The 23,338-nt window shown below is 60.1% G+C and overlaps 7 protein-coding genes across 7 annotated transcripts; 6 read left to right on the top strand and 1 right to left on the bottom strand.

The window, feature by feature from the left end:
- Positions 1-74: 74 nt before the first annotated feature.
- Positions 75-1,854, top strand: PLICBS_008373 (uncharacterized protein; the record flags this gene model as incomplete). The annotated part of the gene is made up of 3 exons (XM_018324109.2): positions 75-128; positions 190-291; positions 361-1,854. The coding sequence occupies 3 exons, from the start codon at positions 75-77 to the stop codon at positions 1,852-1,854; spliced, it is 1,650 nt and encodes a 549-aa protein (XP_018177288.2).
- Positions 1,855-2,221: 367 nt separating this feature from the next.
- On the top strand, positions 2,222-4,869 carry PLICBS_008372 (uncharacterized protein; the record flags this gene model as incomplete). The annotated part of the gene is made up of 2 exons (XM_065601378.1): positions 2,222-2,228; positions 2,309-4,869. The coding sequence occupies 2 exons, from the start codon at positions 2,222-2,224 to the stop codon at positions 4,867-4,869; spliced, it is 2,568 nt and encodes an 855-aa protein (XP_065457450.1).
- A 703-nt stretch (positions 4,870-5,572) lies between these two features.
- Positions 5,573-6,541, top strand: PLICBS_008371 (mitotic exit network component; the record flags this gene model as incomplete). The annotated part of the gene is made up of 4 exons (XM_018324110.1): positions 5,573-5,912; positions 5,965-6,058; positions 6,109-6,242; positions 6,300-6,541. 4 exons carry the CDS (start codon positions 5,573-5,575, stop codon positions 6,539-6,541), a joined length of 810 nt encoding a protein of 269 aa, XP_018177289.1.
- A 553-nt stretch (positions 6,542-7,094) lies between these two features.
- Positions 7,095-8,130, top strand: PLICBS_008370 (ATP synthase F0 subcomplex subunit OSCP atp5; the record flags this gene model as incomplete). The annotated part of the gene is made up of 4 exons (XM_018324111.1): positions 7,095-7,256; positions 7,409-7,720; positions 7,817-7,909; positions 8,017-8,130. The coding sequence occupies 4 exons, from the start codon at positions 7,095-7,097 to the stop codon at positions 8,128-8,130; spliced, it is 681 nt and encodes a 226-aa protein (XP_018177290.1).
- Positions 8,131-8,653: 523 nt separating this feature from the next.
- PLICBS_008369 (uncharacterized protein) lies at positions 8,654-12,192 on the bottom strand (the record flags this gene model as incomplete). Its single annotated transcript, XM_018324112.1, has 8 exons — positions 8,654-9,002; positions 9,060-10,301; positions 10,352-10,811; positions 10,870-11,497; positions 11,625-11,721; positions 11,780-11,897; positions 11,955-11,993; positions 12,069-12,192. 8 exons carry the CDS (start codon positions 12,190-12,192, stop codon positions 8,654-8,656), a joined length of 3,057 nt encoding a protein of 1,018 aa, XP_018177291.1.
- Positions 12,193-14,446: 2,254 nt separating this feature from the next.
- Positions 14,447-15,679, top strand: PLICBS_008368 (cis-prenyltransferase; the record flags this gene model as incomplete). Its single annotated transcript, XM_018324114.2, has 3 exons — positions 14,447-14,665; positions 14,726-14,985; positions 15,040-15,679. 3 exons carry the CDS (start codon positions 14,447-14,449, stop codon positions 15,677-15,679), a joined length of 1,119 nt encoding a protein of 372 aa, XP_018177293.1.
- Positions 15,680-16,921: 1,242 nt separating this feature from the next.
- PLICBS_008367 (uncharacterized protein) lies at positions 16,922-19,103 on the top strand (the record flags this gene model as incomplete). The annotated part of the gene is made up of 3 exons (XM_018324115.2): positions 16,922-18,114; positions 18,164-18,960; positions 19,036-19,103. 3 exons carry the CDS (start codon positions 16,922-16,924, stop codon positions 19,101-19,103), a joined length of 2,058 nt encoding a protein of 685 aa, XP_018177294.2.
- Between the last annotated feature and the right edge of the window lie 4,235 nt (positions 19,104-23,338).

The following is a 23,338-nucleotide window of genomic DNA, read 5'->3' as shown; positions in this document are numbered from 1 at the left end:
GTCAACCACCGCCATCCATCCCTCATCACCGCAAACTTTCACGTCTCCCAGCACGCCGAGCTCAACCACCAACCATGGCCGCCAGCACTTTCGAGACGCAGGGCGTGCGGGTTGCCGTCGAGGGTTGTGTAAGTTTCACTGTCCCGGCCGACGATTTGTAGTGGCATGCGACTGACCGACAACCTCCAGGGCCACGGCACTCTCCACGCCATCTACGACTCCGTTGCACGGTCATGCAAGGAACGCGGCTGGGATGGCGTCGACCTGCTCATCATTGGAGGTGACTTTCAGGTATGTCGGCTTTTGCGCGCGCGCGTACACATTCATCCTTGACCCAGGCATGTGCTGACCACAGACCAGTCCGTTCGCAATGCCTCAGACTTGACGGCCATGTCGGTGCCCGTCAAGTACCGCCACCTAGGCGACTTTCCCGAGTACTATTCTGGGGCGCGGACTGCTCCCTACCTCACCATCTTCATCGCTGGTAACCACGAGGCAAGCTCGCATCTTTGGGAGCTGTACTATGGCGGCTGGGTCGCTCCCAACATCTACTATCTCGGCGCCGCCAATGTCCTGCGGTTTGGCCCACTTCGGATCGCCGGAATGTCTGGCATCTGGAAAGGGCATGACTACCGCAAGCCGCATCACGAGCGGCTTCCCTTCAATTCGGACGATGTCAAGTCTTTCTATCACGTCCGCGAGGTTGACGTCCGCAAGCTGCTGCTGATCCAAACTCAAGTCGACGTTGGTCTGAGCCATGACTGGCCGCGGGCCATCGAAAAGCATGGCGATTCGGAGCGCTTGTTCAAGAAGAAGCCAGACTTTCGAGCTGAGTCGAGAGACGGAACTCTGGGCAGCGTCGCAGCAGAGTACGTCATGGACAGACTTCGCCCGCCATACTGGTTTTCTGCCCATCTGCATGTCAAGTTTGCCGCCTTGAAAAAGTACGACGGCGCGGACAATGCTGTCGACCCTGCGACGAACGGCAAGGAAACTCCGCCTCCCGTGCAGCAAGATGCCGAGCCCAATCCCGATGAGATTGACTTGGACATGGACGATGATGACACTGGAGCTAGCGAACGCAATGGCAAACAAGGCCATACGGACGCCAGTCAGGAGGAAACCAACCGGGTGTCTGATGAGCTACGAGCTCAGCTACCCGCGTCCTTTGCTCCTCCTCCACCACAGGTACCGAGACAAACGCCAGGTCAGCCAGTTCCTCCTGGCATTGCCAACAAGGAGGTTCGATTCTTGGCCTTGGACAAGTGCCTCCCCAAACGGCAGTACCTCCAACTGTGCGAGCTTGTCCCGTACGACCGAGAGGCGTTGTCGCTTCATCCTCCTAAAGACTCGTCACCTCGCTATCGGCTCCAGTATGACCCAGAGTGGCTCTCTATTACGCGAGTATTCCACTCATCCCTTTCAATTGGCGATCGAAATGCCCAAGTGGCCGAAAATCTGGGAGAAGACAAGTATCTGCCCTCGATCGAGAAAGAGCGGGAATGGGTCGAAGAAAATGTCGTCAAGCCAGCCAAGTTGGACGTGCCGGAAAATTTTGAGTTGACAGCACCGCCTCATGTTCCCGGAAGTCCTGAGATTGTCCAGGAGCAGCCAGAAGAATACACAAACCCCCAAACCGCGGCGTTCTGCAACCTTCTCGGAGTCGAGAATCTATGGGACGCCACGACAGAGGAAAGAACGGAGCGGAAGGAACGAGGCCCACCGCCATCTGCTTTCCGCGGAGGCCATCGTGGTGGCTTCGGCGGTGGAAGAGGTGGTAGGGGTGGTAGGGGTGGTAGAGGCGGACGCGGAGGTGGTCGGGGAAGAGGGCGCGGTAACCGGGGAAGGTTTTAGCGCTTCTCTTACTTCAGGACCAGGTGCAGAGGCACATGTTTCGTCCTACGGCATGGCACTCTGCTTGCGAAAATGAGGACCCGGGAGTAAATGCACGCTCTGGAGAGGAAGAAGTGGGAGTCGGGAGATGTTTGGGGGCCGGCGACAGCATAGGGTAGGGTTCTATTTGGCGTTTGAACTTTGAACCCTCCAAAGATGGGCTTCTACCGGATTCAACTTACAACGATGCGTAATTTGTTACATGGCCAGGCGGCACAACTCATATAATTCCAATTCTCTAGTTGCGATCGGCCTTGAGGGTGAAGTAGACGTGATGTAGGGCATCCCGCGTTCAGCTGCGAGCACCCCTGTCTGACAATGTGTCGACATGACCCGTCGCCAACGGCTGAACAACGCAGCACGCTAGACACTGACAAACAATTCTCGCACATCGCCGGCAACGCGCAGAGTGCAGAAGCAATGACCGACCCATTGCCCTACGTGTATGAGCCCCTGCCGAGCACCTCGCACATCCGGCTGCTGAGGCGCGAAGCGACCGGGCCTGATGGGACGCTGCGCTTCTCGCTCACAACGCGGCGCGTTGCCGACGCAAAGGGCCCCGATTACCACTGCCTGTCATACACATGGGGTAACCCGTTCGCCCACGGACGGTACTTTAGCGAGCACTTCGAGTCGGTGGCGCCGCAGTACGAGCCGGAGAGCACGGTGGCCATTGAGCTGGATGGGCGAGAGCTGCGCATCCAGCGCAACCTGCACGACGCGCTGAGGGAGGTGCCGCGGTCGGCATACGTGGACTATCTCGACAGGCCGCTGGCGGGGAAGGGCGGCAGGACGTATCTCCATGACATCGCGGAGGGAGGCAGCGCCGAGCTGGTAGAGGGATGGCTGTGGAATGGAGCGGCCGTGGGTAGCCTCGACGATAGGGGCAGGGCGGCGCTGCACTATGCGGCGGAGAAGGGGCACGCGGCAATCGTGGAGATGCTCTGCAAGGCGGGCTCGGTTCGTGCTCGGATGGACAAGAACGAGAAGAGCGCCTTGGATCTGGCGAGGGACGGAGGTCACGGCGATGTGGTTGTTCTACTCGAGGGCTACATCGGACAGCCGGATCCTCTGCCTCTCGAGTCACAGTCTCCAAGGAACCCTGACCCAGCCGACAGGTTGATATGGGCCGACGCAATCTGCATTAATCAAGCCGACATTGACGAGAAGAGCGCCCAAGTCAGCATGATGGACCGCATCTACTCCAACGCCGCCTACGCAGTCGCCTGGCTGGGACCACCGGACGAGCGCTCGTCGCTCGGGCTACAGACCCTGAGCACCCTCACAGAGCACCTCGAAGGCTTCAGGGCCAGCCGGATAGAGCCCTTTGGCGGCTACGACAAGGCCAACTACGCGGACGCGGGTGTGCCCTTCATCCCCTGGGCGGAGTGGGCGGCGTTGGCGGGCATTTACCAGCGGCAGTGGTTCCGGCGGGCGTGGATCGTGCAGGAGGCCATCCTGCCTCCCATCCTGCTCATGTACCTCGGCGACACGTACATCTCGTGGTACGACCTGGGCAACGTGGCGGACGCGCTGCGGCACAGCAAGGCCAAGCTGGGCGCGAGCGGCTCGACGGCCTTTGTGCCGCTGCACGACGCCGCCGTGGCCGTCGAGTGGAACATGGGCGAGGTGCACAAGTATAGGACTAACAGGAACATGGCCCTGCGGCGGGACGTCGACGCCGCAGAGGTGCGCGCGTCGAGGTCACTGTTTGTGCTGCGCGAGCTCGTCTTCAACTTCTGGACGTTTCTCGCGTCGGACCCAAGGGACAAGGTCTTTGCGCTCTACGGCGTCATCAATGCGTTTGCGGATCGCCGGCTGATGACCGACTACCGTCGTTCGCTGGTTGATGTTTACACGGCTACGACGAGGCAGTTGATACTGGACGCGGGCAACTTGTCGGCGCTGTCTGCGTGCGTCTATCCGGTCCAGAGGCGCGACGATCTGCCCAGCTGGGTGCTGGACTTTAGCCTTCCTGGCATCAACGGGGTGCCGGAAATCTTTTCCGCTGACAAGGGGCTGGAATACCAGACGCCGAGAGAGGATGCCTTCGACAGCCCGGTTCTTGGTGTGCGAGGCCAGAGGATCGGGAGCATCTCGCTGGCGGCGGGACGCCCGAATATTGGACCCTCTGGAAAGCTACAGTTTGACCCGTCATGGCTGAGGCTGCTGCTTTCTATCCGAGGCCAGAACGGCTACGGCGAGCAGCCTGTCCTGTCCGAGATCCTCTGGCGGACGCTGTGCATGGACATGTCCTCCGGGAGCCTGTTCGACTCCAAGGTCTACGGGGCGCGGGCGCCCGACGAGTTCGGCAATCAGTTCCGGATGTTCATGCTCCTCATGGTCCTAGCGGGCGCGGACCGCATGGTCCTAGACAAAGTCGGCGTCGAGCCCAGCATAAAGCACACCTTCACCGTTAGCGAGCTCCCCTACGACCCCATGAAGGCGGACATGGAGGCGACACTGGCGGATCTCGATGCCGTTGCCGCGCAGGATGGGGAGCTCAACTACCTGCCGAGCCGCGAGGAGGTGCTGTACTTTTGGGACAAGCTCGAGTGCACCATGGTGCGCAACACGGCCGTGGACGCCGACGGCGGGCCCAACGACTTTTACGTGCCGCCCGAGGTGCGGGCCGGCCGGAGCCGCATCGTCGGCTGCGGGTATGTGGTCCGCGGGTCGCGCATGTTCCAGCGCTGCGAGGGCTTTGCCAGCGCGTACAGCAGCGTGTACGGCGGGCGGCAGCTCGTGACCGTCGACGGCGCGTACCTGGGCATGGCGGCGTTGTCGGCCGCGCAGGGGGACGAGGTCTGGGTGCTGCCTGGCTTGACGGCGCCGGCGGTGCTGAGGCTGGTGGCACCGGGGAATGGGACCGCGCCGCGGTATCACTTTGTGGGCGCGTGCTATGTTCACGGGTTGATGCATGGCGAGGTGGCTGCCAGCGGGCGGTCTGAATTGGTGGACATAGATTTGGTGTGAGCCTGGCTGCCTTTTGGGGATTCGCCGTGATGAAATTGTCTAGATTTAGCACTGTCGATGGGCCGTCAATTAACCAAGGCATATAACACTAAGCGATGTGGTTGGTGGTGACAGATAAGAATAGAGAAACGGATGACTTGAGATGTTTTATCGTGGTGTTTCAAGTGGTGGCGACAATAATACGTGGGACACGCTGAGTTGGCGGGGCGGAGACCTGGCACTGCAGGCACTGGGGCAGGCGCCACCTGCCCGCCCCTAGCAACCACACCAATGAGGAAATACCGTAAACAAGCAGCAGCTGGCAGCACCCAAGGCGCTACGCTACCCCTGCATCATCATCATCGCCGCCCTGCAACCGCAACTTACGCTTCATCACCACCGCCATCATCCATTACCAGCACATTTCTGCGACCTCGAACTCTCGTCTGCATTGCCGTGGCGCGCCGACCCATACGACCTGCAGAACACGCTCCGAGGACCGACGTCCCTGCCGTCGCGCAGGTATGTGCCTGGCGCCCATCGCCCGCGGTCCCTCGCCATTGCTGTCATTGCCCCGCTAACCACTGGAATGTCGCAGGCCCCCGACATCACGACCCTTCGTCGGCGCTGCCCAACGTCGCCGCCATGGCTCAGTTTCTCACCACAGTGTTAGTCCTCTCCCATCCTCCCAATACCCAAGATCAATCCTGCAAAAGCAAACACCATGGCCGCCGCTGTCGCCGCAGCCGCGTTTCGCTACCTGAGCCCCAAGTCGGTCGTGACCATGTCGCGCATCGACAACACCATCATCCCAGTCCACGAGGATCGTTCGGCCGGCCGGCCGCTCTCCGACTCTTCTATAGGCACGATTGCTAACGTCCAGCCCCTGACCGACTGCAGTAACCAACGGACTAAGAATCAGTTCCGGCCGCGCGTCGGCAAGGGTGGCGCGACGAGCTACCAGCTGCGACAGTATGCCGAGGTCACATTGGGAGGCGGCAGCTTGAGAAAGGTTGTCAAGCTGCCCGAGGGCGAGGATGAGAACGAGTGGCTCGCCGTCAACAGTAAGCTAGGAGCCCGCGCATGACATGCAACAGCTCGCTGATGCCTCTGCAGTGGTCGACTTCTACAACCAAATCAACCTGCTCTACGGCGCCATTACTGAATTTTGCTCTCCGCAATCATGTCCCGAGATGAAGGCGACGGACGAGTACGAATATCCGCGCCGCTCCATATTGAGAAAGCAGCTGACGAGTGCAGGTTCGAGTATCTGTGGCAAGACAGCGAAAACTACAAGAAGCCGACCAAGATGCCCGCCCCGGCGTACATCGAACAGCTCATGACGTGGGTGCAAGCCAACATTGACAACGAGTCAGTGCTGCCAAGCAAGATTGGTTCGTTAAACCCCTAGCCATATTTGGCTGACGACCACCATGCTGACCACAATCCAGGTGTACCGTTCCCCAAGTCATTCCCGGCGCTGGTCCGCCAAATCTTCAAGCGCATGTACCGGGTCTACGCACACATCTACTGCCACCACTACCCCGTCATTCGCGAGCTTGGTCTTGAGCCGCACCTCAACACAAGCTTCAAGCAGTACGTGCTCTTCATCGACGAGCACGGCCTCGCCAGTGGACGCGACTACTGGGGCCCGCTGGGTGATCTCGTGGACAGCATGTTGCGGAGCGACTGAGCCGGAGAGCCACCTCTCATCAAGGAACGCATGACTTTGTATAAATAGTTTTGGGAGCTCCGGCGTTGTGGCTTTCGAACATGATGACGGATATTAATGCTTGCAGAGTTGGCAGACACAATAGAGTCAGGGTTTCACTTTCCCACTTGGTGTGTCGAGCCTTTTGCTGCCGATCGGGATGATGTCAAATTTCATCTGCCGATGTCGAAATGATGGGCCAATGGCTCGAGTGCGCTTCGCCGCCGGCCTCGGGATATGCGTAGTGTGACCGCGGCCAACGGCGAAGAAAACACAACCCGGTTCACCACGGGCAAATTAACCCGTTGAGTAGGCACTGTAGCCGTGCAACCGGGCGGTGGTGGAGGTTTTGGTGGTGGCAGCGGGAGCTTGGCGTGGTTGTTGCCTTATGTAATAAAAGTTGGTGCCTCACAGCCGGCAAGGCATCAACTTCCAAAATTGCCGACCGCGAGAACCTCAACCGCCAGCTCCACGACTTGCCTCACCCACGTCGAACGCTCTCCTCCACCACCCAATTCCGCCTCCCACGCCCACCATGTTCTCCCGACAAGCCCTCCGTGCCGTCCGGGCCACCGCCCCCCAGCGTGCCCTCGCCCTGCGCGCCGCCCCCGTCCGGGCCTTTGCCGCCGCCGCCGGCACCGAGGGCCAGCCCCCGATCACCGTCTTCGGCCTCGATGGCACCTACGCCTCTGCCCTGGTACGCGACGGACCTCCCTCCCTCTCTCGCTCGGGATAAGCGCGGCGGACGGCCCCGTGGCCAATTGATGCGGTGGCCGCCCGCTGGGACTTACTGCGATGGGCATTGGAAAGTGAAGGGACATGGAAACTAACGGTTGCGCCAATTTACAGTACACGGCCGCCTCCAAGTCTTCGTCGCTCGACCCCACGGCCAAGGCGCTCGCCAACCTCGGCGCCATCGTCGAGAAGGACACCAAGCTCTCGCAGATCCTCGCCGCCCCGACGCTGACCCCCGAGGACAAGTCGGCCATAGTCGCCGAGCTCAACAAGCACGCCGGCGGCAGCTCCGCGACGGTCAAGAACTTCCTCGACACCCTCGCCGAGAACAACCGCCTGGGCCTCCTCCAGGGCGTCTGCTCCAAGTTTGGCCAGATCATGGCCGCCGCCCGCGGCGAGGTCGAGATGACTGTCACCAGCGCTCAGGTACGGACACGCGAGCCCGCCGCCGTCTTCCTCTTTCGAGCGGTGACGCATCATGGACGACGAACATGACGCAGAGAGCTAACGGATTGAATTTAGGCCCTTGACAGCAAGACTCTGTCCCGCCTCGAGACCGCCGTCGCCAAGTCCTCCTACGTCGGCCAGGGCAAGAAGCTCAAGGTCACCAACCAGGTACGCGACCAGTCCCACCCGGGAACTCCCGGCATTCCCCCTCCAGTCACAAACTTGGCAACATCGCCAAGTATTTTCAGGACAAAACTTCTAACACTTGTTTTCAGGTCAACCCCGACATCGTTGGTGGACTCGTCGTCGAGGTCGGTGACCGCACCATCGACCTCAGCGTCTCTTCCCGCATCGCCAAGATGAACAAGCTCCTGACGGACACCCTGTAAATGTACCAACTAAGACCTCAACTGCATGACCACCTTAACAACAAACCATTTTCCTTTTTGCGTCAAGCCCTCCCTCAACTTTGATGTCGTGGCGGTCCCTCGTTTCGGGGCCCGAGCAAGAAGCAGAGCGGAGGGGGGCAACGGTTCGGGTGCCCTCGGCGGTGGCCGGACGGTGTCGGCGCGGGTGGCTTGGGAGGCTGCCCGGCCGTGTAGAAGGCTGTTGATAGTGATGTCGAAATAGAAAGCATTGTCTAGCCTTTCTGAATGTCTAGGACGAACCTGCTCCCAGTGTGCGGCGCGCCTACGAGCGGACAGCCATGTCCTCCAGGTGCAGTCTGAATGGTGTAGAATGATATGTGTCAAGTCTATCTATATGTATCCGTTTTGATTAAGCTGCCCCCAATCCGTATGCTCCCAGTCCAATCGCGTCCCATCCAACGCCAGACCACCACTGTCCGCTACCTTCAATACCTGGCGTGCTTTATCCGCCAACGGTGCCAAGAGACAAGAGACCTGGCGCACTTTAGGCCTGGGTTTCGAACTCGTCCTCGTGCTCAAAGTCGCCGTTTTGGGTCTTGTACCGTGACAGCTGATCCGCAATGTAATGATGCATATGCTCGTCGGCCTCGGCCTTTTCCTTTGACCTGGTATCGTCGTAGACGGCCGAGTCACCGTCGTCGTCCGCGCCGTTGACAGACGTGTCAAAGTCACTGCGAGCACCGATGGAGCGGGCTATGGAGGACCGGCGGACGTGCCGCAGGCCACTGGAGCGGGGGGTTCCGCTGTCGATGGTGCGCTGGAACATGTCATCAAAGTAGTGCGCCATGGCGACAGACGGCGTGCGGGGCGTTTGCGGCAAACGGCAGTTGACACTGCGCCAGCTGTTAGCAATTTGGTCAAAAAGCAGGGCTATTCCTCGCAAAACTTACCCAGTATCGTGGATCATCCGCGCAATCAAGCCTGTCCATCCACACTGATGGGACGCGCCCAGGCCGCGACCCGAGTCGCCGTCAAAGAACTCGTAGAACCAGAGATAGTCTTTCCAGTGTTCATCAAAGTCGAGGCGATCGTCTCCATGGTTGACGCTGCGTCTGCCGTCGTCCGTCCGCGCGAAGAGGTGCTGGAGACGGTGCTGAATCTCCTCAGAGACCTTGCCCAGATGCATGTAGTCGCCACTGCCCGTAGGGCATTCGACCTGGAGTTCCGGGCCGTAGAAGAGGAAGAATCTCTGCAGAGATTCGACGAGAAGGAAGTTGACGCACAACCAAATCGGCCCCCTCCAGTTGCTGTTGCCACCGAAGAGACCGGTGTCGGAATCCCCCGGCACGTATCCGACCCGGAACTGCTGCCCGTTGACATCCATAGAGTACGGGTGTTCCTTGTGATACTTTGACATCGAGCGGATACCGTGATCGCTGAAGAACTCATCCTCGTCCAGCATACGCTTGAGAATCTTCTCCAAGCGATCTCTGCTGACGATTGAGAGCAGGATGCGGTCGCCCTTGCCCCTCTTCCTGATACTGGCCATGTTTCTCTCAGCCAGGTCGACACGGTTGTGCACGAACCAGTCGACCCTCTTCTTGAATGACGGAAGCTTGTTCAACAGCTCCGGCTCCAGCGTGGTCGTAGCATAAAGAGGAATAAGACCAACCAGCGACCGGACAGGGAGCTGCTCGATCCACGGGCCACCCCAAGAGATGGCATCGTAGTAGAAACCATCTTCCTCGTTCCAGAGGGACTTCTCGTCCTTGCCCGCCCGGAATGTCATGGCATCGCTGATGAAGATGAAGTGCTCGAAAAACTTGGAGGCAATATCCTCGTAGATGCGGCGGTGCTTGGCCAGCTCGAGGGCAATGTTGAGCATGGACAGGCAGAAGAAAGCCATCCACCCAGTGCTGTCCGCCTGCTCCAAGACACCACCGGTGGGCAAGGGCTCCGATCGGTTGAAGAGGCCAATGTTATCGAGGCCGAGGAAACCACCCTCAAACACGTTTTTGCCATCGGCGTCCTTTCGATTTACCCACCAGGTGAAGTTGAGCAGCAGCTTTTGGAAGACACGCTCGAGGAAGTCGAGGTCCTGTCGTCCATACATTTTCCGCTCAATTTTGAAGACTCTGAAGGTGGCCCAGGCGTGAACAGGCGGGTTCACATCGCCAAAGTTCCACTCGTATCTAGGTAGCTGTGAGCACGAGTGGCCGCTAGACTTCAAGGGGAGACTCACGCTGGGAGCTGGCCGTTCGGATGGCAGTACCACTCCCTCGTAAACAAGTCGAGCTGTTTCTTGGCAAAGTCGGGGTCGAGCATGGCGAGCGGGATACAATGGAACGCGCTGTCCCACGCAGCAAAGAACGGATACTCCCAAGAGTCCGGCATCGATAGGATGTCGTCACAGTACATGTGTTTCCATTGCGAGTTGCGCACCCCGATTCGATCCGGTGGAGGCGGGGGCATCGACGGGTCGCCGTTGGCCCACTGGTCCCAGACAAAGTGATAATGCTGCTTTGTCCACATCATGCCTGAGAAGGCCTGCCTTTGGATGTTCCGCAGGTCGTCTGTCATAGGCATGGGGCTGATTCTGTAGTAGAATTCGTCGGCCTCTTCTCTGCGCTTCTCGATGATGTCGTCGAATTCTTCTTCGTCCAAGAAGGTCATGTCCTTCTTCGTGAATCGAAAACGGACCACTGCGCTTGTCAGCCGGGCTCTCGTATGTCTTGTGCTACGTTGAGAGCAAGTTCGTACCTGCGCACTCTCCAGGATCAACACCCCCGTCCTCATTGAAGTTGAACCACGCAGCACACTTTGTGCCGGTCTGAGCGGGGTTGACGGCCGCCTTCTCTCCATCCACAATGTATCGATGGAAGGCATCCTTGACGTAGGGCTGCTTGTTCTCCTGGTCGTACAAAGCCTTGAAGTTTGTGTCGTTCTCGGTGTACATCAGCTTGGGCAATACATCATCTCCGCTTGAGCCCACTCCGGGTGATGGTGACAGCAGAAAAAAGCGATCGCCGAGGCTGTGATGCTTTGACTTGGCGGCAATCTCCGTATGCGTCGCAATCGAAGGTTTTCTATCCTCTGGTTCCCTACCCCAGCTCCAAGTGTTTCGAAACCAGACTTGCGGGATAATGTGAAGCGGCGCGGGGTCCGGGCCTCTGTTCCACGCCGTGACACGGAAAAGGAGCTCGTCGGGATCGTCCGACTCTTTGGCCGTTTCGATGAAGATGTCCCAATACCTATCCTCGTCGAACACTCCAGTATCGATGATCTGGTATTCCTTATCCTCTCTCGACCGGCGAGCATTTTCTTTGAGCAAATCTTCGTAAGGAAATTTCTTCTGCGGGTACTTGTATAAGAACTTCATGTAGGAGTGCTGTTACGCAGATTAGCCGTTGTCGCAGCGATCGGTGTCATCGGAACGGGATCGTACCGTCTGTGGAACGAAGCAGGTTAGCATACCGACACATTGCCGTTGAACAAGAAACTTCATTGGGACTAACCGGTGTGTTGTCAAGGTGAAAGTGGGCTTCCTTGACGCTCTCGCCATGGTTGCCTTGGGGGTTGGACAAGCCAAAGAGGCGCTCCTTCAGAAAGTCGCTGTGACGGGTTAGGCACGAAAGCTCTTCGATATTATCAGAGGGATTATTTTTCGTACTCTTCCTCATTCCAGAAGCTGAACCCGATGTTTTGCAGGCCATGCGTGTCGGAGACGCCGGCGATGCCGTCCTCGCCCCATCTGAAAGCACGGGACCGAGCGTGGTCGTGCGGGAAGTCTGGGAGCAGAAGTCAATGGATATGGTCGAACGAAACGGATTCGAATGTCAGCATACGGCTCCAGGCGTCTCCATCAGCGCTGTAGTCCTCTCTCACTGTCGGCATGTCAGCTATATGCCTCATGGCAGAGCGTGCCGTGATAGCTCCGGTCAGCGGAAGCGGGTGGTTACCTGTTGCCCACTGGCGTTCGGCGACGTATGGACCCCATTTCTTCCAGTACTTTGTGCGCTCGCGATCCTGTTTGAGGCGCTTCTCCTCCTCGGTGAGGTACTCGTGGCCGTCAAAGACCACCATGGCGGCGGCGCGTGCAAAGGCGGTGCGCGGGAAGCTCGATGCACGGAAGCTCTGGAGACACGAGGCAGCGAGCTTGAAGTAAAGGAGACAGCACAAGGAAGCCTGGCAGAGTTGCCACACAAAGACCCGACGCGAACGGGAGTGCTTCGAGCGGTGCTGCGGAGGCAATTGATTTGCGAACGCTGAGTTTTATGGTGTTGGCGGTCTCGTCATGACATCGACGATGGAGTTGGCGACTAGCTGCACTGGCACTGCGTCGCAGGCGTGGGGCAAGCTGCCGCTGATACGGGCGGCGGGGGATTCTGGCTATTTGCTTTGCTTTGGGCGAGCTGTTTTTCGCTGACTACGGGCTGACCGGCCAGTGAGCACTGACAGGGCGGCATGGGCTGCTGTTGGTGGCGGTTGCCGCATGTGCCAGTGCCAGTTTTATGCTGGCGGCGGGCGGAAGGCCGCCCAGTCAGGCCTGGCCTGGGCTTGTTCCTGCCTCCGCTGAGGTGGTCCGTCGTGTGCCACAGGTACGATAAGCTTTTTGTTACGGCAGCGCCGTCTGCCAAGTTTCTCCGGTCGCGCTTTTCCTCCATGCCATGCGACTGCTGAAAGGCTCGGACTCGGAGTGGTGCTTTCGGCGTCGCATCTCCCTTGCTCTACCTCGCCTTGCAAAGCTGGTGGAACAAAGTCGCGATGTTTTGCTGCCGGGAACTCGGAAACTCAGGTTAGAGTTTCAACGTGCTCGGGAATTTAAACGAGAACTGCTCCCACGAATCGCAGTGGGCGGAGGAGCCGGCGCGGTCGGAGACTTGATGCGGCACAGAAGCTACGGAGCCCCGGGAAGCCCAGTCCGGCAAAACAATTGTTGCTGACGACAAAGGCCGTGTTGCGCATTGGATCCGTGCAAGGGTCGGGAGTCGGGACGAGCACTTGCAGAGCATGTGGGTTTCTTCTGCACGCGGCAGATGTTTGTCCGTCCAACCGCCCGCCGAGCCGCATTGCATCGGTAGCGAGCCAGCTTTGCGCTCGGGTGTGAGGGCAACGAGGGTACCGGGAATCCATACACGCATCGGAATGCACTCGGCCGGCGGGACGGTGTGGAAGCTGAGCTTTGCGTTCTGCATGGAACCATTCGCGGTGTCCACCTGCGCATGAGGAGCATATCCATCTTCGGAAGATTCCTCGACTATCCCGCCTGCGACTAAATTTAGATGAATGCGCCTTGGGCGCAGCTGGCAGAGCTGCCGCGAGACAGTCGGCTCGCCTTTATAAGGCCCAAGTTCGGAACTCGGCCGCTTCACACTCACAGGGCACCACAGATGCCGGACACGAATCGTACGTGATGAGCATGACGTACGCCTGTGCGCACGCTATGCAGCAGCATGTTTCGTCGAGAGGAGAGATCACCGGTCATCACCCAATCTTCGGCGCCGCGTGGCAATGCGCCTCAATGAGTGCCACAGATCTGAGCCACGGCGGGCGGAGACGCGCTGTCACGGCCACACTTGGCAGCCGCAACGGCGCAGTCGTGGGCGAGTCGAGTGAAACGCGGACGGCCAACGTCGCCTTCCGGTATGTTTTGACATCCTAAGTACGTTTAAAAAAAAAAAAAAAAGGTGCGCCCCCAAGGACCGCTCGCAGCATCTTGACACTCGCCAAGTGAAAGCCTCGGCCTTTTTCATGAGACACGACTGGCAAACGGCTCCCACAATTCACCAACAGGCAGGGCACTCGCAACTGAAAGGCCATCCCGTCCATAAATCGCCAGCCACAGAGGCCTTCTGACCAAAACGCTCAGGTGGCCCAGCGCCCGCCCCGGCAAGGCGTCCAATTGCAGCCGGCGAGCACCGCCCCCAGCCCTTTTCAGGCAACCCACCCCCCTGCAACCACCCATCCCTGGACGCCCGTCATCCTTCAGCGCCAAGGGGCCACCTTGCCCCTAACAAGCTCTGCGGGAGACCCGTCTACTCCCGTCTCGTCAGCTGGAGCCAAAACTTCCCATCCATCTGGCCACCACCTCTCGACACCTCCCAAGGCACCGCCAACACTGCCCCGGGCTGTCGTGGCCCTTCCTGCTCGGTCCTCCCCCCTCTCGCCGCGTACATCGCCCCTTTGCCGCCGCCCTCATCATATTTGCGACCATGCTGCGTAAAAGCGACGCTTCCCTCGCCTGCTGATCCCAAGACCCGTCGCGCTCCTCTCCTATCCCGAACGCAGCCTCGGCCTTCCGTTTTCTCCAATCGACGCCCTGCCCTGGTCGCCCATCATGTCCAGCTCTGTATCTTTACTACGCCGCCTGATCCTCGAGTCGCCGCCGGGAGAATGGGCTCTGAATCAGCTTCGCAGCCTGCTCATTGGCGCTCTGAGGCAGGGGCCTATTCCTCAACATGTCGCATTCGAGATGGACGGCAACCGGCGCTACGCCCGGTCGCATCGAATGGAGACTGTCGAGGGCCATCACCGTGGCTTTGAGGCGCTCGCCCGGGTGAGTACTCTTCGAGTCTGTGCTGGAGTCCGGGACTCAGAGACCTAATCCACTCCCTAGATCATGGAAATCTGCTATCGGTGCGGCGTCAAGGTCGTCACCGTCTACGCCTTCAGCGTCGAGAACTACAACCGGCCCAAGCACGAAGTCGAGGGGCTTATGCAGCTGGCCAAGGTCAAGCTGGAGCAGCTGACCACCTACGGAGACATCCTCGACCGCTACGGCGCGTGCGTCCGCGTCCTCGGCCAGCGAGAGATGATACGGGAAGATGTCCTGCAGGTTGTCGACAAGGCCGTGGCAAGGACGAAGCACAATAACAAGTGAGCCAAGCCTGCGACGCGAAGCCTCTTTAGTCATGGCTAACATTTATCCAGGGCCGTCCTCAATATCTGCTTCCCGTACACATCAAGAGCCGAAATCACGACCGCGATCAAGTCGACGGTCCAAGAGTTCCTGGCCCCGCCGCCGCCCAAGAACACGCCGTTCTCCCCGTCACGCATAAGGCAGAAGATTCTGTCCTCGCAGCTCGACGGACGGGACCCGTTGCCCACGATTCAGGATGATTCGCCGGACGATTCAACGGCCCGGGAAGGCGATGAGCCAGATAAGGAAGTCGAGGTCGACATGGACGGCGGGGACTCGTCCTCGGCAACGCTGCCACCGGACTCGCCCAAGTCACGCCTGTGGTCAGGAGAGGGATCGTACAATGCGCCCAACCTGCCCAATCCCGAGAGCATCACGGTGGAGACGCTCGAGAAGCACATGTACACCTCGCAGGACCCGCCCTTGGAGCTGTTCGTCAGGACCAGCGGCGTTGAGCGGCTTAGTGACTTTATGCTGTGGCAATGCCACCAGGATACGCATCTCTTTTTCTTGCAATGCTACTGGCCCGACTTCGACCTGCAGCATTTCATCTGGGTCATGCTGGAGTGGCAGTGGAGGCAAAAGCAAAAGGAGCGGGACGATAATGCGGAGCGGGCGAGGAACGGCAAGGCACGACGGCTGGTGGAATAGACGTCGCATCGATACCCAACGGTTCTTTTCAGCGGCGGTACATGTCCTAGAAAGGAGCATGATGTTGGCAACGCGGTTGATGCTGTGCAAGGGGGCAGCATGGGAGAGAGGTTTCATAGCGTCGTTTCGTCTTGTCTCTGCGCGTCCGGTTTGGCGCCGCGGGTGTTCAATTACATGAAGCCATACATCGATGGACTGTAGCAACTTACGTGCCTTCTCTGCAAAGTCAATTGTGTATGCGCATGGACTGGCGGGCCGCCGCCGAACCGCCGTGCTGGTTGCGCTCTCAGGTCGGCATCACAGGGGGCATGTCTCTCGTGCCCATGATGACGACATGCTGGCACGCTTTGTCGGCCAATACAGCTCGTCGGAGCCGGCAGCCCAGTCTTGCCCCGAACAGCCAATCAGGCAATGAAAGTGCAGTGCAGTGCAGTGCAGTGCAGTGCATCTCGCGAACCAGAGCGCGACGACGCACCTAACGTGCGCCCAAGGCACGGTGGCCGACTCGCCCATCGCGGCGAAATCCATGGATGGTCAGGCTACCCAGGTTGCAAGGCTGCTTCCTGGTGCGGGCTGATAAGATAAGGAAACAGCTGAGCGGGCGCGCCACTGCAGCTGGAGGCCGAACCCGTCGCAAGTCGCAATGGGGTGGGCCGTCTCTCAGCCTGGCATTCACCCACAGGGCCTGGAGGCCCCACAATTTCCTGCCCCGGGGCACCTGAGGCTAGCGGCGCAGGCCTGTGGCCCAGGTGCCAAATTCGAATGGAAGAACTGGCTGGGGCGGCGGCGGCATCTGATCTGCATCTCTCGTCGTTCCGGCTCGGTCGTCCTCCTCCACCAGCACCATCAGCAGCACCACCACCGCTGCTACCCACGCCAGGTGCACCACCGCTTCCTCCCTGTTTCTTTCTTTTCACCCCTCCTGGTCACGCTGCCTCCCACCCCTTCGTGATCCCTCCGATCGGGCGCTGAGCCCTTGCAAGAATGGACTAGACTATCCTCAATCTCAGGGCCTGCTTCTGCGTTATTCTTTTTTGAATCAACATCTTCGCCTTTCCCTCCATCTCGCAAAACCCCCGCCACACGCGCAGAGAGACCGACCGAGGAACCCTGGATCAGGCTTCGACGACGAGAAACACGAAGCCTCGCCTGCGAACCCTCGCGACGAGCTCGAGCAATCAGCCCGACACCCTCACAACCCCTCCCTCCCACTGCGTCGCGAGCACCGCGCTGCCCGACACGATGAAGTCGGCCAGGCCGTCCCTCGTGGACGCCCCAGCGCATCGCAGAGCCCAGCCCGTCCGACAAGCGCGCACCAACCCATCGCGTGGCCCAGCTCATGCTGGCCGTCACGGCGCCGGCGGCAGAGACGGCCATTCAGGTCCCGCGGGCGACCAGCCCATCGACATCTTCCCGGCAATAACGCACTTCGCCGACACCATCACTGCCCTCCCCAAGGAGCTCGTCCGACATTTTACACTGCTTAAGGAGGTCGACGCCAAGCTCTTTGGCCCGGAAGACCAGCTCTTCAAGCTCGTCGAGCAGGCTGCGAATGCTCCCGCACCGGAGCCACGACCCAGCAATGACGCCACTGGTGTCGGCGCGTCCTCTTCGGCGCCCATGAGCACACAGAACAGCTCCAGCGGCTTCGGCCCAGGCCGTGCCGTTCGCTCGGCTCCCCCGTCTGACGAGCCCAACACGACCGCTCCGAGCAGCGTCTTCGATCCCTCCAATATTCCTCGCCGCCAGCTCTTCCGACAGACGGCTTTCAAAATCCAGGAGATGCTGGTGTCGCTCGAGGAGAAAAACCACGTCATATCGACTGCCAATGAGGCCCTCAACCGCCAGCTCGCGCGCATCGAGGACGTGTGGCCCTACCTCGAGAGCGAGTTCAGCGACGAGGCGAAATGGGGCAGCACCACACACTGGGCCTACCCAGAGAACAGAAACGGCAAGGCTGCTCACGCCGAGCGCGCACGTCGCGACGGCGCCGCTGCCATTTCTGCTGCCGCCCAAGCCCTCGCCGAGGAAGCTGCGGCTAGAAGCGATGCGAGGAAACAGGCCGTTCAGGCGAAGCGAAACCAGAGAAATCAGCACCACGACTCGGACGCCGACGACCTCGCCGGCCGGCACAAGGGAGAAGGTGGCAAGAAGGCCCAGAGCAGCAAGTCTAGAAAAACTGCAGAGGCCAACGTCGGTCTGGGCATCACTGGAGCGACTGCGAATGGAAACCCGCCGCCAAAGCGCCGCAAGGTGGAAAAGACTACGAACGGCGGAGAGCCCATGGAACGCGCCATGAGCAGCGTCTTTGGAAACGCCGCGCCCAAGACTAAGACGAGCAGCCCGCGAGGGACACCGGCGCCAGACGGGCCCAAGAAGCGCAAGGCCCTCCCCACCGGCAGCGGCCAGGCCAAGAAGAAGCAAGTGCCCTCCAAGTTATTCGCGTCCACACGCGCTGGTATACTAACAAGAATTACTATTCAGGAATGGCATGTCTCCCTCGGTCACGTCCTCACCTGTTATGGGTAACCTCCCCGAGCCGAAGACACAGGCGCGCGCATCGCCTATACCTAGCAGCGCTCCCCGGCCGGCGTCGTCGCGTGCGCGGCAGAACTCTATACAATCCAACGCGGATCCGAATGGCAGAGCGAGAGCGCTGTCGTCAGCATCCACCAAGCCTAACGGCAAGGAGCCCAGTACTCCAGACATGTCCTCGATGAGCGTTTTCCCACGCCCCACGAATGAACCCAAACCCGTCAAGGAGACCATCGTCCCCCTGAAGCCGGAGACGATCAAGAAGGAGGCAGACCGACCAGAGAGTAGCTCTAGGCCGCCATCCACCGTGGGAAAGAAGGACAGCAAAGACGAAACGGACAACAAGAGCGAGTCCGTGCCGCCACAGCCGCAGACCACGGTAACGGTGACGACAAAGAGCGGTAGGGCGAGCAAACCGTCGACTCCGGCGCTGGCGACCTTTCAGGAGGCAGCACGGCCGCGATCGTCTAGGAACACGGACAACGGAGGGGCGAGCAAGAAGAGCCATAAGAAGGGTGGTTCCGTGGCGCAGGCCATCGCACCCCAGGTCGTTGAGTCGGATGCGAACAGCAGCAGCCTGCAGGGCGACGATGACGATGATAACGACATCGATGCAGACGAGCCGACGTACTGCTACTGCAACAGCGTTAGCTACGGCGAGATGGTGGCGTGCGACGCCGACGAATGTGAGCGCGAGTGGTTCCATCTGGCGTGTGTTGGCCTCAAGGTCGCGCCGGGCTCTAAGAGTAAGTTATAACCCCTGTTTCAACAATCGGCGCCCTTCGAGCCACGTCGGTCCGCTGACCCGGGGTAATCTACAGCGAAATGGTACTGCGAGGACTGCAAGAAGCGCCTTAAGATGGGAGACAAGAAGGCCAGCAGCCGATAGACGAGGAGCGGCCGCAGCTATTAAGGTGGCTTATGCCGGGATCGGGGCACAACCCATCGACTTGATCCGGCGCGCAAAGCAGACCCTCGCTCGGTATGGCAGTGGCAGCGATGAGCCACATTCATGATGCCGGCGACTACACCAAGCAGTCGCATTGCTCGAGCACTTGGTCAGGGACAACACCCATCCAAATTTGGGGACATAAAGGGTTCGACTACGAACAGCACTACAGCGAAACCTGGACACCATGCATTGTACATCACAGGGAGCCTCTTGAGAATTGAGGAGTTGTTTCTTTCACTTCGAGCACGTTTGCCCCTCCTTGTTCATTTCTGTCTCTTTTGTTTCGCGGACCCTGTTGGAGTTTACGGATATCCGGAGCTGAGGACGTTGTTGCTCTAGCTACGCCGAGTGGACGTGGGGCAACTGGCCCGTCTGTCCAAGGCCTGCGATGGGAGCTGGAGGCGGGCAACGGACGCCGCCTTGTCAGGACAGGGGTTGAGCCTGATCACCCAGGAGGGAACCCAATAAGTTGGCATTTGTCGTGGCCACGAGCCATAGAGGCAGAATACTGTACTGTTGACCGGGAATTGATGAATCGGTTGGTGTGATGAATAACTGCTTCGCTTCACCGTACGTAGAGCCCCATCCGGGCTGGCTGTTTCGGTCCGCGGCCCTCGGAAGGACGCAATTGTAGGATTCCCGTGCGGACCGTCACTCAATTACCATTATGTAAAGCGGCCGCTGACTTGATGAGGTGGGCACAGCTCCCCACGTCTGTTGTTGGGGGTTTGCTAGCGGTGGCATCGTGAGCGGCCAGTCCAGAACGCAGGCAGTCCCCTTTGTTCTCCAGTCCACGATGAACAGATGACCGCTTCGTAAGCAGGATGGTACGAGTAGTCATACGGAGAACCAGCGAGCTTCGGTCGAGGATGCCGCTCTGGCTCATGCAAAGGACACGACAGCCCCCAACAGTCAACAGTCACCCGCGATGCAGAGTTGCGTCCCATGCTTTCACGCGCGTTCCCAACGGGGAAGGCGGACGGCCAACCCCGGACCGGTGGCCTGGGGCACGCGCACGCGCGGGGGGGCAAGCAAGGCCCTGCTCGGCAAGCCACAGGAGCTAGCCCCCCCCCCCGGCTGGGCTGTTGGTTCCTCCTCCCCCACGGCCGCCGCCGCCGCCGCCGCGAAATCCGGGGTGGTAGGTTGTTGAGCGCAGGGCCGAGAAGTGCCTGGAACCAAAGGCGGCGACTGTTGCTCCTGCCCCTGGACAGAATAGTAGACGGTTTCGGGTGTTGGCGGGAGAGCACGGTGTACGTGCATACTTCGTACAAAGACATGCAACACCACCTTTGTACGCACGGTATGCCGTCTCGTGTTGCGCAGGTGGCGGACTGATGAGCATGCAAGATGAGCGAGCAACGCACAGCAGGAAGCAGGCAGCGGGCGTGCATGATGACGTTACTCGGTGTGCACAGCAAGGCGCTGGTCTTGTACGCTGCCTCGGCAGTGTCATCCGTGGGCGAGACCTGGCAGCCGGAGAGACGTCGTCGCACCGCCGACGTCCCGTCCCTCCCGTAGCGAGCGAGAGCCGTGAATATACAGTATGTATGTATGTATGTACGATTCGTGCCGTACTAGGCAGGCGAGAACGACTTCACGCACAACGAGGAGGAGAAGGGGGGCCAACCCAATACGAGCCACGCAGACGCCCCAAACGCTGCCGTGTTTGAACAGACGGGGGAGTCGAGTCGGCACCCCGATCTCGTACGGTCCTTGCAAAAGGGGCGGGTGGCCCGAGGGGAGAGAGGACACAGCACATGGCAGATGAGACGATGGCGGGCGACGAAACGAAAACGACGGGCGAAGGCGACGACGATGGTGCCAACTCATCAACAAGAAAGGTGGTCTCGTGACCATTGCCTGACGTCGGAGCGAAGGGATTGGAGGGAGCTGTCACGGGGTGTCGTCGCGGCCTGGCCTGGCCTGGCCTGGTCGGCTGAGGCGGCTTCTTTCCTTTCTTTGTGCTCTCCAGCTCTCTCTCGTTCTCCCACCGTGCGGCGCTGCTGCTCTGTGCTCGTACTGCTGCTGCTGCTGCTGCCGTGACCGGACGGACAAGTGCGACGACGATATATTGAATGAGACCCCGTGGGGCAGCGTCTGTCCAACAAGAGTCCCTGCATTGGCAAAGACTTGCGGTGAGACGGACGACGGCGGCCCAGTGTCGTCGACGAAGTGCATGCCATTTCGGTACAGTACAGGGACAGTGAAAGTGAACAGTTTCATGGGTCCTGTCCCTGGCCTTCCGTTTAGAGTACCAAAGGTTCCAGGTGCCTTAGGTAATTTGTGGTTTCTCTCTTCTCCACTATCTTCTAGCGTCCAAAGAACCAACATCCATGCCTCATCAGCAACCCTAGCCTGGGGGGAGCAAAAAAAGGCGGCTGGCTTCGGTTCATGGCCGCCCGAGACGAGGACTGGCTGGACGTCGGAGGAGCCCGTCGCGGCCGCTACGTTAGCCTTGGGTTAGCGCGCGCGGGCGCGGCGAGGCGAGGCGAGGCGAGGGGAGAGAGAACGACGACTCTCGACTCCATCGCCCGTCGCCATCTCCACTGTTCTTCGGCCGTCGCTCGCTCGCCCGCCCGTGTGGATGCTCGCTCATGCGCTCGCAGTATTACAGTACTTCGTGCGTGCGTAGGGAAACCCGGGAGTTGCGGGCGGGCGGGTAAGCGGAATGAACGGCTCATGTCGCCCTGGTTGCACGGCGGCAGCGCCATCGAGGAACAAGGACGACGGAGCAAACCAGCGTCCATCCCGTGGGGTCCTCGCCCGGATCACCGGCTCGGTCGTGCGACGAGGGCTCCGACCGTACATACAGGCCAAAAAAAAAGCAAGAGGCTCGTACTCCGTACCCAAGGGCTCGGAGCCCCGGACGGGGCCCTCCCGCTCTGGAGTCTTGCTCTGGGGGTCTGGACATGGCTCGGCGTCTTCGGTGATGCGCTCGGCGCAAGTCGCACGGGCACTACGAGTAAGTACAGCAATTTACCAACAGTAGAGGACAGATATGTATGGACGAGGACATGGAGACAGTCGAGGATGAATGGGGCCACCACGGCTGCCCTGGCCGCGCTCGTAAGTTTGCCTCGCCGCATGAATCCCATCTCGGCCCATTGAACGTTGGGCTGCCGCTCCGGCTACCGGAGCCCTCCTAGAGCGATGTCGCAGACCTTGCGGCTCTGTCTCGCTGCCAGGACCGCGATGCAACGTACGACGCTGCGGCCGGGGGGGCAAAGGCTCTTGGCAGGTCATGGGGGCCGACAGCAGGGCTGTGCACGGAGTGCGAGGCGGCCCAGCACATCTCGTACATGCCCAGCATTTCGTGCGCTCGTAACAACAGACCACGCGTTTGCGCGAGGGAGGTAGGTACCGAACAGGTTGGGGAGTGCGGTGAGTGACTACGGCGCGGGGGGGCGCAGGAGCCAGACTCCCGACGCCATGTCGCGGGACGCTCGTTTGTTGCGACGACAGTGCGCGAAGGTGGATGGCGCGGGCGGGCGGGAGAGGAGAGACGGGCGAGCGAGCCGGGAAGTTTGCTGGCTGGCTGGCCGGCTTGCTGGCTGGCCGCAACTAACAAAAGTCGACGACTCGATTCGACGCCGACTCGACGACCTGAGCTCGAGGTGCGGGGAGCGCGAAGGGACGGAGGTGAAGACCCTTGCCCGAGTTGGAATTTCCATTACCACATCCTTACGCGCGCCTCGTTGGATGGCAGCACGCGGCGCCGCTCAAGCTGAAGGGGGCAAGCCCCGGCGCGGAGTTTGCGGACGGGAGCGCCTTGCTGTTTGGGCGGCGGGCCTCGTTCCCCGGGTGTGCGTGGCGCCCGTCCGGCGACTGGGACGGTGGACGGTGGACGGTGTACTGGGGACTGGCATCAAGCAGACGTAATGGCGGCCAGTGTGGCTGATGAAGAAGGGCAAAGTGGTGTGTGTCGGCTCGCCGGCAGCAGCCAGCAACAGAGGAGGAGCTCTTCTCGGGGTGCGGTTGGCACACAAGGGATGGCATGGGGGGTCCTGCGTGTGTGCGCGCCGGGAAAGCTCTCCGCGCAAAGGTGAACTGACTGATGACTGATGTGACGCGATGTCGTTGGAATCTTGTGCAACCGGGAGCGCTGGCGATGACGACGTTTGTCTGCGCCCGACGCGGGCACGCCGGCACGCCTCAGATCCCGTCGCTGTAAA

The sequence above is a fragment of the Purpureocillium lilacinum genome, assembly GCF_023168085.1.
Source record: "Purpureocillium lilacinum CBS 284.36 DNA, scaffold_6, whole genome shotgun sequence".
NCBI classification, from domain to species: domain Eukaryota; kingdom Fungi; phylum Ascomycota; class Sordariomycetes; order Hypocreales; family Ophiocordycipitaceae; genus Purpureocillium; species Purpureocillium lilacinum.
This window is presented reverse-complemented; position numbering and strand designations above follow the sequence as displayed.